The sequence below is a fragment of the Peromyscus maniculatus genome, chromosome 7 (assembly GCF_049852395.1).
Source record: "Peromyscus maniculatus bairdii isolate BWxNUB_F1_BW_parent chromosome 7, HU_Pman_BW_mat_3.1, whole genome shotgun sequence".
Lineage (NCBI taxonomy): Eukaryota > Metazoa > Chordata > Mammalia > Rodentia > Cricetidae > Peromyscus > Peromyscus maniculatus.
Genome location: NC_134858.1, coordinates 32,726,657 through 32,738,052, shown reverse-complemented (window position 1 = coordinate 32,738,052; position 11,396 = coordinate 32,726,657). Strand labels below are relative to the sequence as shown.

The following is an 11,396-nucleotide window of genomic DNA, read 5'->3' as shown; positions in this document are numbered from 1 at the left end:
GTCCAGCCTAAGTCTTCTCTCTGCAGCTGGACAGTAAGCTTCCTGAGGACAAGGACTGGATCTGACACTTTCCTTGGTGCCACAGGTTTTCCTTGGTGCTAGAAACTGGGTAACGCTGCTGACTCCTGAAGAGGTCAGTCCTGCAGGCGGGGTGGTTTCTGCACTGTTCTTCAGTCTAGGCAATTCTAGAGCCCAAGGAATCAGGGTTAAAGACTTGATGGGGTTTCCCCTGGAGACAGGATGCCTGGCGCCTTCAGCAAGAACGGAAACTGAGAAGTTATCCGAGGCTAAGGCAGGCTATACAAGGGAGGGTGCAGAGGGGGCAGTTTGGGGCGCCCGGGCCAGCCTGGGACAGAGGCAAGGCCCGCCAATCGGTTTAGGTCAGCTGACTGCCATGAGGGCATGGGGGTATATTGGAAGGACGGACTCCCACTCCTGTAGCTCAGTTACAGTAGAGAGAAAAGGACACTTTTCACCGCGCGGGGACAGCAAAGAAGCCTTTCTTGGGCCTTATTGTTCCCAGGAGAGTGCGGGATCACGACGTTGGGCATACTCATCTTGGCGCCAGTCACGGGCAGCGCTCGCCCTGGGCCTGCCCTCACCCGATCCGGCCTCCCGCACCCGGGCACCCCGGGCGCTTCTCTCCGGACCCTCGGAGGCCTCCACACACCAACCCCAGCCGTCTGGGGGCCTCGCGCCCCCGCCCTCCCTCCTGCGCGCGCCCACCCTCCCTCCTTAGCGCCCTCCTTCCACCGCGCCCTCCCTCCCTCGGCGCGCCCTCCCTCCAGCGCCGCGTTCTCGGCAGTCGGCTTCCCGGCCGTGTGCGCAAGCGTGTCCGGCCCCTTCCCCGCCCCCCGCCCGAGCCCCGGCCCCCGCCTCCCCTTCAGGAGGACTTGCCCGCTCCCAGGCCGGCCCCGCTCCCGGGACAGGGACCGGGCCGAGCGGAGCCGCTGCGCCAGTGCTGCCCCGCCAGCACGGGCGCCTAGCGGATCGGAGCTGCGCGCGGATCTACCTCGCCCCGCCCCGCTCCACCCGCAAGGGTGAGTACGCGGCGGCCCGGCTCTGGGGCCCCGCGGCGGCGGAGGGCGGGGAGCGTCGGGGCTGCCGGGGCGGCCGGGGCGCCAGCCTCGCGCCACGGCTTGGGGAGGTGGTCGGGCCCGGCACGTGGACGCCACGCTGCACGGGGTCGATGTGGGGCGGCCACAGCCCCGGGGAGCTGGGTCTTTTTTTTTTTTTTTTTTTTTTTCCTAGACTGGATTTTCGCGGGAAGCCTGATTCGTCTCGCTCTCTTGGAGTGAGCAAACAGGACAATCCTTCGCAAAGTTTCTAACCCCTACCCCTGTCGCTCCTGCGCCCAGGCTGAATAGGTGTCCACCACCTCTAGCATCCTCTGAAGTCCAGGACATGTGGGCTGGCTTTGCTAGAGGTGACAAGCCTTGCAGGGTCTGCCTTGTGCTGGAGTCGCAAGGTCGCTGAGCAAAGCCCGAAGGTGGGCTTGCCAACTGCAGGCTGGTTATGTCTAAGGAGTCAGCCGAGATATGAGGGCGTCTTTGGGCCTAGGCAGCTGTGCTTCGAAGTTGTCTGGGTGGTGGACACTGGGAAGGAATAGGACTGAATAGGTTGAGCTAGAGCTGGGGTGGGTGGGGGACCAAAACCCTTGTCATGTCTGTTCTGGGTGCCTCTCTGAGATCCTTGCTGGCTGGGACCTCTGGGCAGACCCTAGATGCCAATGTGTCTGCCATTCCCAGTCCAAAAAAAAAAAGAGGGGGCGTAGACTTTTCTGGTTTATAAGGCCCGATCTGCTGTGTTCTTCATTCTCCGGGCTGGATCCCCAGGACCAGAATTAGAAGGCTAGTACTGCCTGCAGGCTAGGGGTATAGGTTGTCTCTCACAGGGGCATGAACCTATACCACAGGGCAGGACCAGTTCTACAGATCTACTTGGCCCCTCCAGGCCTCTACCCAGGAAGTTTTAAACAAACTGACGTGTGTAAAGTAAGTACTTTGGAAAGTCCTGGCGCAGAGGAAGGGTTGTGTATTTGCTATTGAAACGACATCTATAACCTTACTTTCCCAGGCAGTCCTAGAGTGCTGCCTAGAAGGTGCCAGTTACTTAGAGTGTGGGAAATAACTCGACATGTTTTGCTTTGTTGGCAGTTGGCCTGCAAATGCCCTCTGAGAAAGCTGAGGCCACCCACCTTTCCTGAACTTTTTCTGCCTCCGCCCCTCCTCTGAGCACCCCTCATGGCCTATCCTGTTGCATAGAGAGAGCACCTTTGGCTGCTTAGTGAAACCCTGCACTCCTTCGGGGCCAGCCAGGAGTTGGGGCCAGCCCCCAAAGACTTCAAGGTGATAGTGGAGATAAAGAGAGGGATGTAGACCGAAGTCATAAAAGTAAATTAGGAACTGGGGGTGTGGCGGAACATTTGCCTACAATCCCAGTACTGGGGAGGGGGGGGGGAGATAAAGGATGCATTTGTTAAGGTGCTTGGCTGTCTGTCAAGTTTGATCCCCCATGCTGTCTAAACTTACCATGGTGGTACATGCCTATATCCCAGCACTCAGGAGATGGGATGCCAGCACTGGGCTGGTAGATCAGTTCAAGGTCATCTTCTGCTCCATATGGAGTTTGAGGCCAAAGGAGGCCACTTGAGACCCTGTCTCAATAACCCCCTTCTGGGGCTAGAGAGATGGTTCAGTGGTTAAGAGCACTGGGTGGTCTTGCAGGGGCCCCGGGCTCCATTCTCAGATACCTGTAGAAGAGCTAATTCCAGTTCCAGGGAATCTGACACCCTCTTCTGGCTTCTACAGGCACCAGGCGTGCATGTAGTGCACATAAGTACATGCAGGCAAAACACTCATACACATTTTTTTTTTCAAAGTTGCCTGCATAGCCTCTAGACTGAAGGGCATCTTGTGGGTCGCTGCTCAGAGAGAGGAAGCCCCCGTTGCCCTAGGATTGGAGGCTGGGGGTGAGGAAGCCCCTGGTGCCTGCTAGGCTGTCTTCCCTTCCCTCCCTTGCTCCTTCCCTGAAGCAGTGACTCACCCACGGAGTGCCTTGGCCCCTCTACCCTGCCAGCTGTTTCGGTCTCATGGGATTTCATTTTCCGGGTAGAACTACGAATCTGCCCATTTCTGGAATTGTCAAAGTTCCTGGGAAGAACCTCCTTTCTTCCCTGGGTAGGGAGGAACAGAGAGGTCGGTCCCACTTTTTAGCACCCTCTTGAGTCATGGCCAGTCAGTCTGCAGTTACTCCATGGGGCTGGCATCTGTCCTTGCTCTGCAGGCTACTCTGGGCCTCTGTCCTCTCCTCACAGTCCCTGCTCCAAGGCTGCCCAATGAAGTAGAGAACCCCTCCTGTCATAGTGGTCCAGGGTTTGCACCATGCATTGGAGAGAGGACACCACTCTGCTTCAGATGGTACCAAGCAATTGTAAGCTGTCAGACTCGGGCTTCGGGAGCGAGGATGGGGCCCTAGGAAGGTCTGAAGGCTGAACCTACAGGTTTTGATCAAAGCAGAGCTGCAGCCGCTGGGAGATAGACATTGGACGTCGGAGGCCGGGCAAGTGGGGTTCACTCTCCCTTCTCCATTCCCTAGTGTGGAGTCCCTCTTCCCTGCAGTGAGCTGGTGCTGGGTGACAGAGCTCCGCGTCTCTTTCCTCCGGCCCTCACGACCCTCCTTCTTCCTAAAGACCCCTGGCTTTGACCGGAAGTTTTTAGTTTCCACAAGGAAATGGCTAGGACGAGGCTGTAGTCATTAGCCTACACCTCCCTTCATCGACCTCTCCCAGAGAAGCTTGAGCGCAACTGTGTGAGTGTTCAGAGCCCCGCTAGGAGGGGAAGAGTGTCCCCCTTGACACCCCCGACACCTACACTCCTGAGGTGTGTCTGACTAATGCAGGTGGAGGTGGTGGTCACATGCGGCCTCAGAGACTGCTCAAGTCTCAGCCACAGCCGGTTCTGAGATCCACCCAAAGGTTGTGTTGGGCTGTGGCTTTCAGGGTATGGGTGTCCACAAGCACAGCTTGTGACCTCCAAAGCTGCTGTGCGGAAGGCTGATATGACTGTCTAGATTCTGAAGCCCTGGGATCTGCTTCAGGCCGGCCAGGGAGGAGGGTGCTGCTGCTAAGAATGAGGTGAGGCATGGGTCTGATTAGATGCTTGGTGAGTGTGAGCGGTTGGAGCTTGAGGATAGTCCTTTCCTCCTGCCTGCAACTTTGCTCAGGCCTGTTCTGGAGTCAGGGGCTCTAGGATCTTGCTTTCATCTTTGAAGGGAAGCAGCTTGAAGAGTCCAGGGACCAGTTTTGCAAGTGCTGAGCCGAAACACAGTGTTTCTGCTTTGGACCCAAATCTTTCAGGTGTGAGTTCTACTGTAGCTGTAGTGATGTGTCCTCTCCCACCAAAGCATAATGTTATAATGAAAAGGGACTTAGAACCAGACATGGTGGCTCATCCTTGTAATCCTAGTATTTTGGAGGTTGGGGGCAGGAGGACCAGCAAGCTGGAGGCCAGCCTGAATTACATGAGATTTTGACTCAAAAAAATAATTAGGAGGCGGGTGGTGGTGGTGGCGGTGGCAGCGGCGGTAGGGGCGGGCGCACGCCTTTGATCTCAGCACTCAAGAGGTAGAGCCAGGCAGATCTCTGTGAGTTTGAGGCCAGCCTGGTCTACAGAGCGAGATCCAGGACAGGCACCAAAACTACACAGAGAAACCCTGTCTCAAAAAAAACAAACAAACAAACAACAACAAACAAACAAATTAGGGCTAGCAAGATGCTTCGGTGGATAAAGCATTTGCTACTTATAAGCATGAGGGGCCTGAGTGAGTCCCCTAGACTTATGGGAGGCCAGACTGGGTAGTGTGCCTCTGTAATCCAAGTACTCTTATAGTGAGGTGGGAGCTAGAGACAGGAGCCTGGCTGGAAGCCGGAGAGCCACCTAGCTTTGGCATGTGCAGTGAACAACAAAGAGACCTTGTCTCAAACAAGGGGAAAGGCTGAGATTGTCCTTTGACCTCCACGTATATGCTGTGGTATGTGTCCACAGCGGCGTGCTCACGGACACAAAGTCACGCCATTTAGTGGAAAACTGCTAACCAGGGAGGGGAGGGGATGCCGCCCAGTAGACTCTGTGCCACCCCCTGTAAGCCTCTGTAAATGAAGCCCGCTTGTAAATGAAACAGGCTGGGGAAGATGAAAATTACTCTACCAAGGTCACACCACTCATAAACTGTGGAGCTGGGAGTGGGACCTGTTTCCAGCGCCTGCACTTTTCAGCCCTGTTTTCTCCACTTCCTAGCTGGAGCTTGTCTTAACCAGTCCCATCAGGGATGGGGAAAGAAAGATGTCAGGGTCACGGTGATTTACTGTGAAAGGGGGAAATACAAACCCGGGCCTCTCTATGCTGCCTGAACTGAAGTCTAGCCCAGAGCTGGGCTTCTCATCCCTTGCAGTGAGGCAGGCCAGGGCGCTACTCCTCCCTAGCTCCCTCCTTCCCTGCTGGCCCCTCCCAACCCCGCGCCTCTCCGCTTTCCCGCCGGTAATTGCTTCCATCTGCCCCGCCTGCCCGCTCCTATTCCCTGGAATTGCGGCCGCCGCCCACACGGCTGAAAGTCCTCCTCAGGCAACCGCCGGGACACGTGGGGAAGGGGAGGGGCTCTGCGAGTGTCTGAGCCCGGGAACCCGCCCAGGTCACAGCTCCCGGCAGTGTCTGGTTTACAAAGGATTACCTCTGCCATCCGGTGCTCCGTGATGCCTGGTTCTGGGCTCAGTGCCATAGGGGCTCCCCCCAAAGACCCCATCTTTGAGGTCGCTGGCCTGGCCCAGGAGGAGGGATGCTGGGCATACCTTGGTGTTGGGGATCCTTGGAATTATTGGTGGCATAGCCTGGAGGGCCCTGGAGCGCTGGGAATGGGAAAATAACAGCTACAGTTACTTTGATTCCGAGTGAACCGGGGCGAAGAGATGCATATTTTTACCTTGCTATAAAATAAAATGCACAGGCGTGAAGTGCCTCTGTTCATTCCCTTGTCCAAGACTGCACCAGCTGGGCAGGGAGAGAAGCCAGCTAGGGACCTTCAGATGGCCACATGCAAAGTTTTAGAAGCATGTGTTTGATGGCCCCTGAAGGTCACTGAGACTTACCAGTGACCTTGACAGAAACAAAGGCCCTACAGAGGAGAGGAAGACCAAGAACCAGGAGGTGTGTTCATGGTGTTGAATGGATCTGAACTCTTTTAAGTCCTTTTCCTCCCTGCAGGTTAGAACTTCAAACTCTAGGAACTTGTCTGCCTTGCTCACTGCTGTATACATACTTGTTTGTTGAGACAGGCAGGCTCTCACTGTGTAGCCTTACACTAAACAGACCAGGCTGGCCTTGAACTCTTAGGTCTGCCTACCTCTGCCTGTAGAGTGCTGGGATTAGATGTGTGAGCCACTAACTACCCTTGGCTTTCACTGCTTTATTCTTATCATCCGGAATGATGACTAGCAAATAATTGCTTAGTAAACGTTTCTTTGAGGAGTTAATGGAAAAATGTAGTTCAGGCTTTCTAGCTTGTCTTTACACTGCCCAGGCCCATCTTGTGTTAGGATAGGCATGAGGGTCCTGTATTCGGACACAGGTGGGCAGGAGCCTCCCTAGGAGAACATACCCCATTCTCCACTCCAAGTCCAGCTAGTCACTCCTTTTCATAACTTTCAGATCTCTGCACAGACTAGTCATAACCTCACTTCCTGTTCCTGTGTCAACTTCTTGTTATTTGCCCAAGAAGGGCGCCTTGGGGGCTGAGTGCTTAGTTGGGTGGCGTCTGTGGATTAAGGGGTTTAGTATCGTTTCTACATACTGGGGTTCCAGGTAAACTCTCCTAAAACTGGGACAGAGGGTTTCTTAGCTTAAAGAAAAAAATCCCCCCCAAGCCCCTGTTCATCTCCACCAAGAGTGTTCTCCTCCTGTTCCTGGTAGCATGTCATATGGATTTGTCACTTCTCAGCCTTTGCTCCCACAGTCTTGCCACATGACTTGGTTATCTTGGGTAATGACCATTCTGAATCGCCTTTGTCCTTCAGGTCACCTTGAACCAGTGTTCCGTGAAGGCTTCCTGAGTCCCTCTGCCACTCGGCATCTCATTCCTGTGAGCTTGAGTTCAGAGGGGACCTCTGAGTGTGGGCTGAGCCAAAGGCAGGCAGGAGTCGTGAAGCCAGGGGATTTGTGTCCACGGGGACCGGTGGTAGGCTCGCCCAGTCTGCCTCCTTTCCTACCTTGTTAGCATTATTTACACCTCCAAGAAATTAACACTCCTTAATGAGATAGCACTTCAGATAACATTCAGTGCCTGGAGTGTAGTGTGCCACAAAAGCTGGCTGGCCTTTTATTCCAGGGAGACTGCCTTTGGGCCCTGGAAGAAGAAGAGCCTTGAGCTGGCCAGGAGCTAGGGCCCTTTCTGTGCCCTCTGTCCACCCAAGTGAGTTCAGGCAGATCTTGCTTTTGATTTGGTTTTCTAGATTAGAAGTCTGTTGACTGAGGTACAGATATTCGTGTCTGCCTCACTCAAGCATTGCAATGTACAAGTAGAGATGGACATTTCTTCCCCTGGAAGAGACCTCAGAGGTAGGCATTAGTGTTAACTTGCTGGAAGGTCGGGACTTTGTTATCATCCTATCTCCAGCACTAGCACCCAGTGGGTACCCAGTAACTGCTCCTTATTTCCTCTTGCAAATGATAGAATGGAAGCGCAGAAAGGTCTCAAGAGCATCTCTCCCCAGGGGAGGACGAGAAGGTGCAGGGCCTAGCCTCAGGTGTGACCCTGATTTTCTCATTCCTGAACACCGCCCCCCTGCCAACACACACACACACACACACACACACACACACACACACACACACACACTCTTGTTCAGCCCATCTGCTTTACATGCTCCCAGTTGTTAAGGCTAATCTCTCCAGGGGCATGGTAGGCCCCCAGGACTTGGTGAGCTAAAATGAATGGTCTGGAAATGCCCAGTGGCCTGGACTAGACTAGACTGGCCGTGTCTGTTTGACAGAGCAAGAGCTGAGGGGCTGGGGGAAGAGGGTGCGTTGGTGGAGTGTGGGCACTGTCCTTACCGCCTTGTGGTTCCTCTGGCCCGATTCATTGCCTCTTCTCTTTCTGGACCCCCCTTTGGCCCTCTCTTTTATCTCTTTCAGCTCTCCAGAGCTCCCAGTCTTGCCTCAGAGGCACCTACTGGAGAGAGCTGGCCAGAGTCGGGAGGTTTCTGGCCAGAACCCTGCCAGTGAGCACACCTTTTGTGTGTGTGTGTGTGTGCTTGTAAATGTGTGGGTGAGGGTGTGCATGGGTTACCTGTGTGCAAGAGAGTTTAGGGGCCTGTGTGTGAGCAGAGCCTGGCATGCATTTGTGTGGATCTGCACTCCTTACCTAGGTCATGGTACTTACCAGGACTTGCTCCTGGTCTAGAGCTTGCCTCTTTGTTGTCTTTGTGACCTTGGCTTTGCACTGAGGCTTTGTTCTCTCTTAGAGAGCAGCTGGTTCTTTGCTATGGTCCCACACAGTGGTGACTGATCCCCGGCCACCCATTCAGCTTGCCCAGGGGCCCTGGGGCCAGTGTTTGTCCCGTCTTCCTAAATGGAGGCGTGTAGGGGCTTCCTGCCCGGAGTTTCAATCCTGCCAAGGCAGAGGGAATGGGGAACAGCTGCCTTGGCTGATTGCGGGCTGCTCCGTATGGATTTGGTTTGACAACAAAGCTCCCTCTGTGTGTTCCCAGGCCCCTTATGTAACTGGAGTGGGGGCAGGGGAGGTACCGGCGGAGATGGAGACCAGGAGACACCAGGAGGGGGCTTGGGAGGCAGGGCAGCTGGTGAGAGCACTGAGAGGGAGACTGAGAGGGAAGAGGGTAGGTTTGGACACCGCAGTCCATTTCCTGCCTCCAGAGGAGGGTAGGGGATGACTTCCAGGTCTAGCACCCTACCTTTCCATGTTGTCTTCCTCCCCTTGGACCCTCTTCATCGTCGGTGTCAGCTAAGAAGGGCTCTGGGACCTGTTTGGGAGTGAGGCCAGGTAGGGTTGGGAACCATGCCTGAGAAGCTGGTCCTTGACCTCACCCTATAACTGAATAGATTCCGTATAGCCGGACAGTGGTGATGCACGCCTTTAATCCCGGCACTCGGGAGGAGGCAGAGGCAGGCGGATCTCTGTGAGTTCAAAGCCAGCCTGGGCTACAGAGTGAGTTCCAGAAGAACCAGGGCTACACAGAGAAACCCTGTCTCAAAAATAAACAAACAAACAAGAAGTGATTCATTTTTCTTCCCTTGCCTTTGGGCTTCGGTCTCCTTCTCCTAGACCCACCCTGCACCGTGCCAGGCCGTCCCCATGGCCCCTTCCCACTCCACTCAGCTTGCTGGTCAACTCCACCTGTGGCCCTGTCCCCTGCAACACCCCGTTCTCTTCTCGGCAGCTGTCCAAATCGAGAGGGAAGAAAATATCCTCTCTCAGGAGCAGCTGGACTGGTAGACCAGCAAGGCCAGGTGAGCTGGCCAGTGCGAGGTGTGCCCCGGAGTAGGGGTGGGGACCAGAGCTGAGCCTGGGACCTGATCACTTAATGAACACTAGAAGAGGGAATGTGTGGGGTCTCTGGCCTCTCCTGCCTTACTGGGATGCCGACACCCCTATGGGGATTCAGCCTTTTAGATTATCTCCTGGGCTATTTCTTCTCTGTCCCTCGATTTCTGTTTTTTTCTGGTGCCTGTTGTTTATTCTCTCACTTTACAACCTTTTTTTTTGCATCTGGAAAAATGTTGCAAAGGCCATGCACATTCGACCTATGGGAAAGTATGGTTCCTAAAAGGGTAGGGAGACGTACTACTGGCCAAGATGCCACTTACCCTGAGCGTGTATTTGGGACTTATAGATGGGAGTTTAGTGTATGTTGATCCGCACTGCTGCAGTCTCTGCCCAGAGGTATTCTGGAGGAAACTTGGGCCTGCTGCTCCAGGGGTAAGTATGGTGTGGTGGTCGTGTGTGGGGGGGGTAGCCTAGATCTGCTGAAGACTCTAGAATCCTCTCCCCAGGCACTGACTGGCTGGAGTCTTATGCCTTAACTGCTTCCTTTTCAGGCCTGGGTGCCAGCATGATCCTGGGAATGCTGAAGCCTCAGACTTGAGCCCACACTCTGTTTGAGCAGGGGTGGGTGGGGACGAGGGTAGGGGGAGGCAAATGGGGAAAACCTAGGGGACCTGGAACTTTCTAGGTTTGGTGTTCAGGGAGCTGAGAGGTCAGTCCTTCATATAGATTAGGCACAGACAGAGAGAGGGCTGAATAGTCCTGGAGAACGGTGGGTGTCAGGCCAGGAAGAGCCCTCCACCGAACAGCAACCTCTGCCGTGGGCAGGGCTGTGGGCACAGGCTCACCTCCAGCCCTGTAGGGACACTCCCCAGGAGTCCACTAGTGTGGCTGAAATGCATCTCCAGGACTTCTGCCCTGTGTCTTCCTTCTGTTTATATTCCTGCAGCCCCCCCCCCTTGGTATTCCCCTTCCCGCTGCTTCTGAGGATGACAGGAGGTGCTCTTTCCTCTTGAAAGCTGGGTTTGGAAAGACAGAGGCAGCAGGATCAGGGATTCCCTTTATCCAGCTTCCAGAGGTCCCCAGAGAGCAGATGTAGCCACTCCCTGCTCCTCGAAGCTCCGGGCTCCCTGGCGGTTAGCTCCAGGGACCTTCAGCCAAACAAACAAACAGCAGGAGTCAGGGCTGAAACTGAAGACACCAGAGAGCGTGCACCACCAAGGCATGGCGGAAGAGAGTTCCCCGGCCGAGGGGGCCCAGCAGACCTCAGAAGCTGTAGGTGCAGTGCAGTGGAGTGGGTAGGGGAAGGAATGAGAGCTGTGTTTGTGAGCGCTTGTGTGCGGTGTATGTAGGAGTCCCCTGTGATGCTGTGTGTGTGTGTGTGTGTGTGTGTATGTGTGTGTGTGTGTGTGTGTGTGTGTGTGTGTGTGTGTTTAGTAGCAGCTAGTATGAGAGGTGTGTACAAGTTACTGCCATGCAGGCCAAGTGTAGGTGTTACTGAAGCAAGTTTGAGTGGGGAAGGGGCCACCCGTGCCAAGGGGTTCTTTGATGTGACGGAGCTGTCGGTGCTCACACAGTCATGTCTGCCCTCCCCACAAGGGCCTAGGTGGGTAAGAGATGCCCTGGGTGGTCTCTGAAAACCTGAGTACCAGCCAGCCTGTCGACCCAGAGGATCTGTTGTTCAAGGACTTCAAAGCCTGGTCTTTTTCAGCAGCACCCAGAACACTAGCCATCCTTCCCTGCCCTCATCATCCCCTGCCCTCATCATCTGCTTCTAGGCTGAGGAAAATGTGTGTGTGTGTGTGTGTGTGTGTGTGTGTGTGTGTGTGTGTGTGTGTGTGTCT

The 11,396-nt window shown here is 54.9% G+C and overlaps 1 protein-coding gene across 8 annotated transcripts in view; it reads left to right on the top strand.

The window, feature by feature from the left end:
* St3gal4 (ST3 beta-galactoside alpha-2,3-sialyltransferase 4) overlaps positions 1–11,396 on the top strand; it is a 42,301-nt gene continuing 30,905 nt past the window's right edge. For 3 of the 8 annotated variants that reach the window (XM_006979779.4, XM_042280626.2, XM_042280625.2), the window contains exon 1: positions 884–1,040. Coding sequence is in view for 1 of the 8 variants with exons in the window: in XM_076575956.1 (XP_076432071.1) it covers positions 10,777–10,827 (51 nt within the window). In the remaining 7 variants the exon portion in view is untranslated. Of the gene's footprint in view, positions 134–883; positions 1,041–3,986; positions 4,136–10,579; positions 10,828–11,396 lie in introns of those variants that run through there. The other 5 variants (XM_076575958.1, XM_076575959.1, XM_076575962.1 and 2 more) reach the window with 5 other exon arrangements.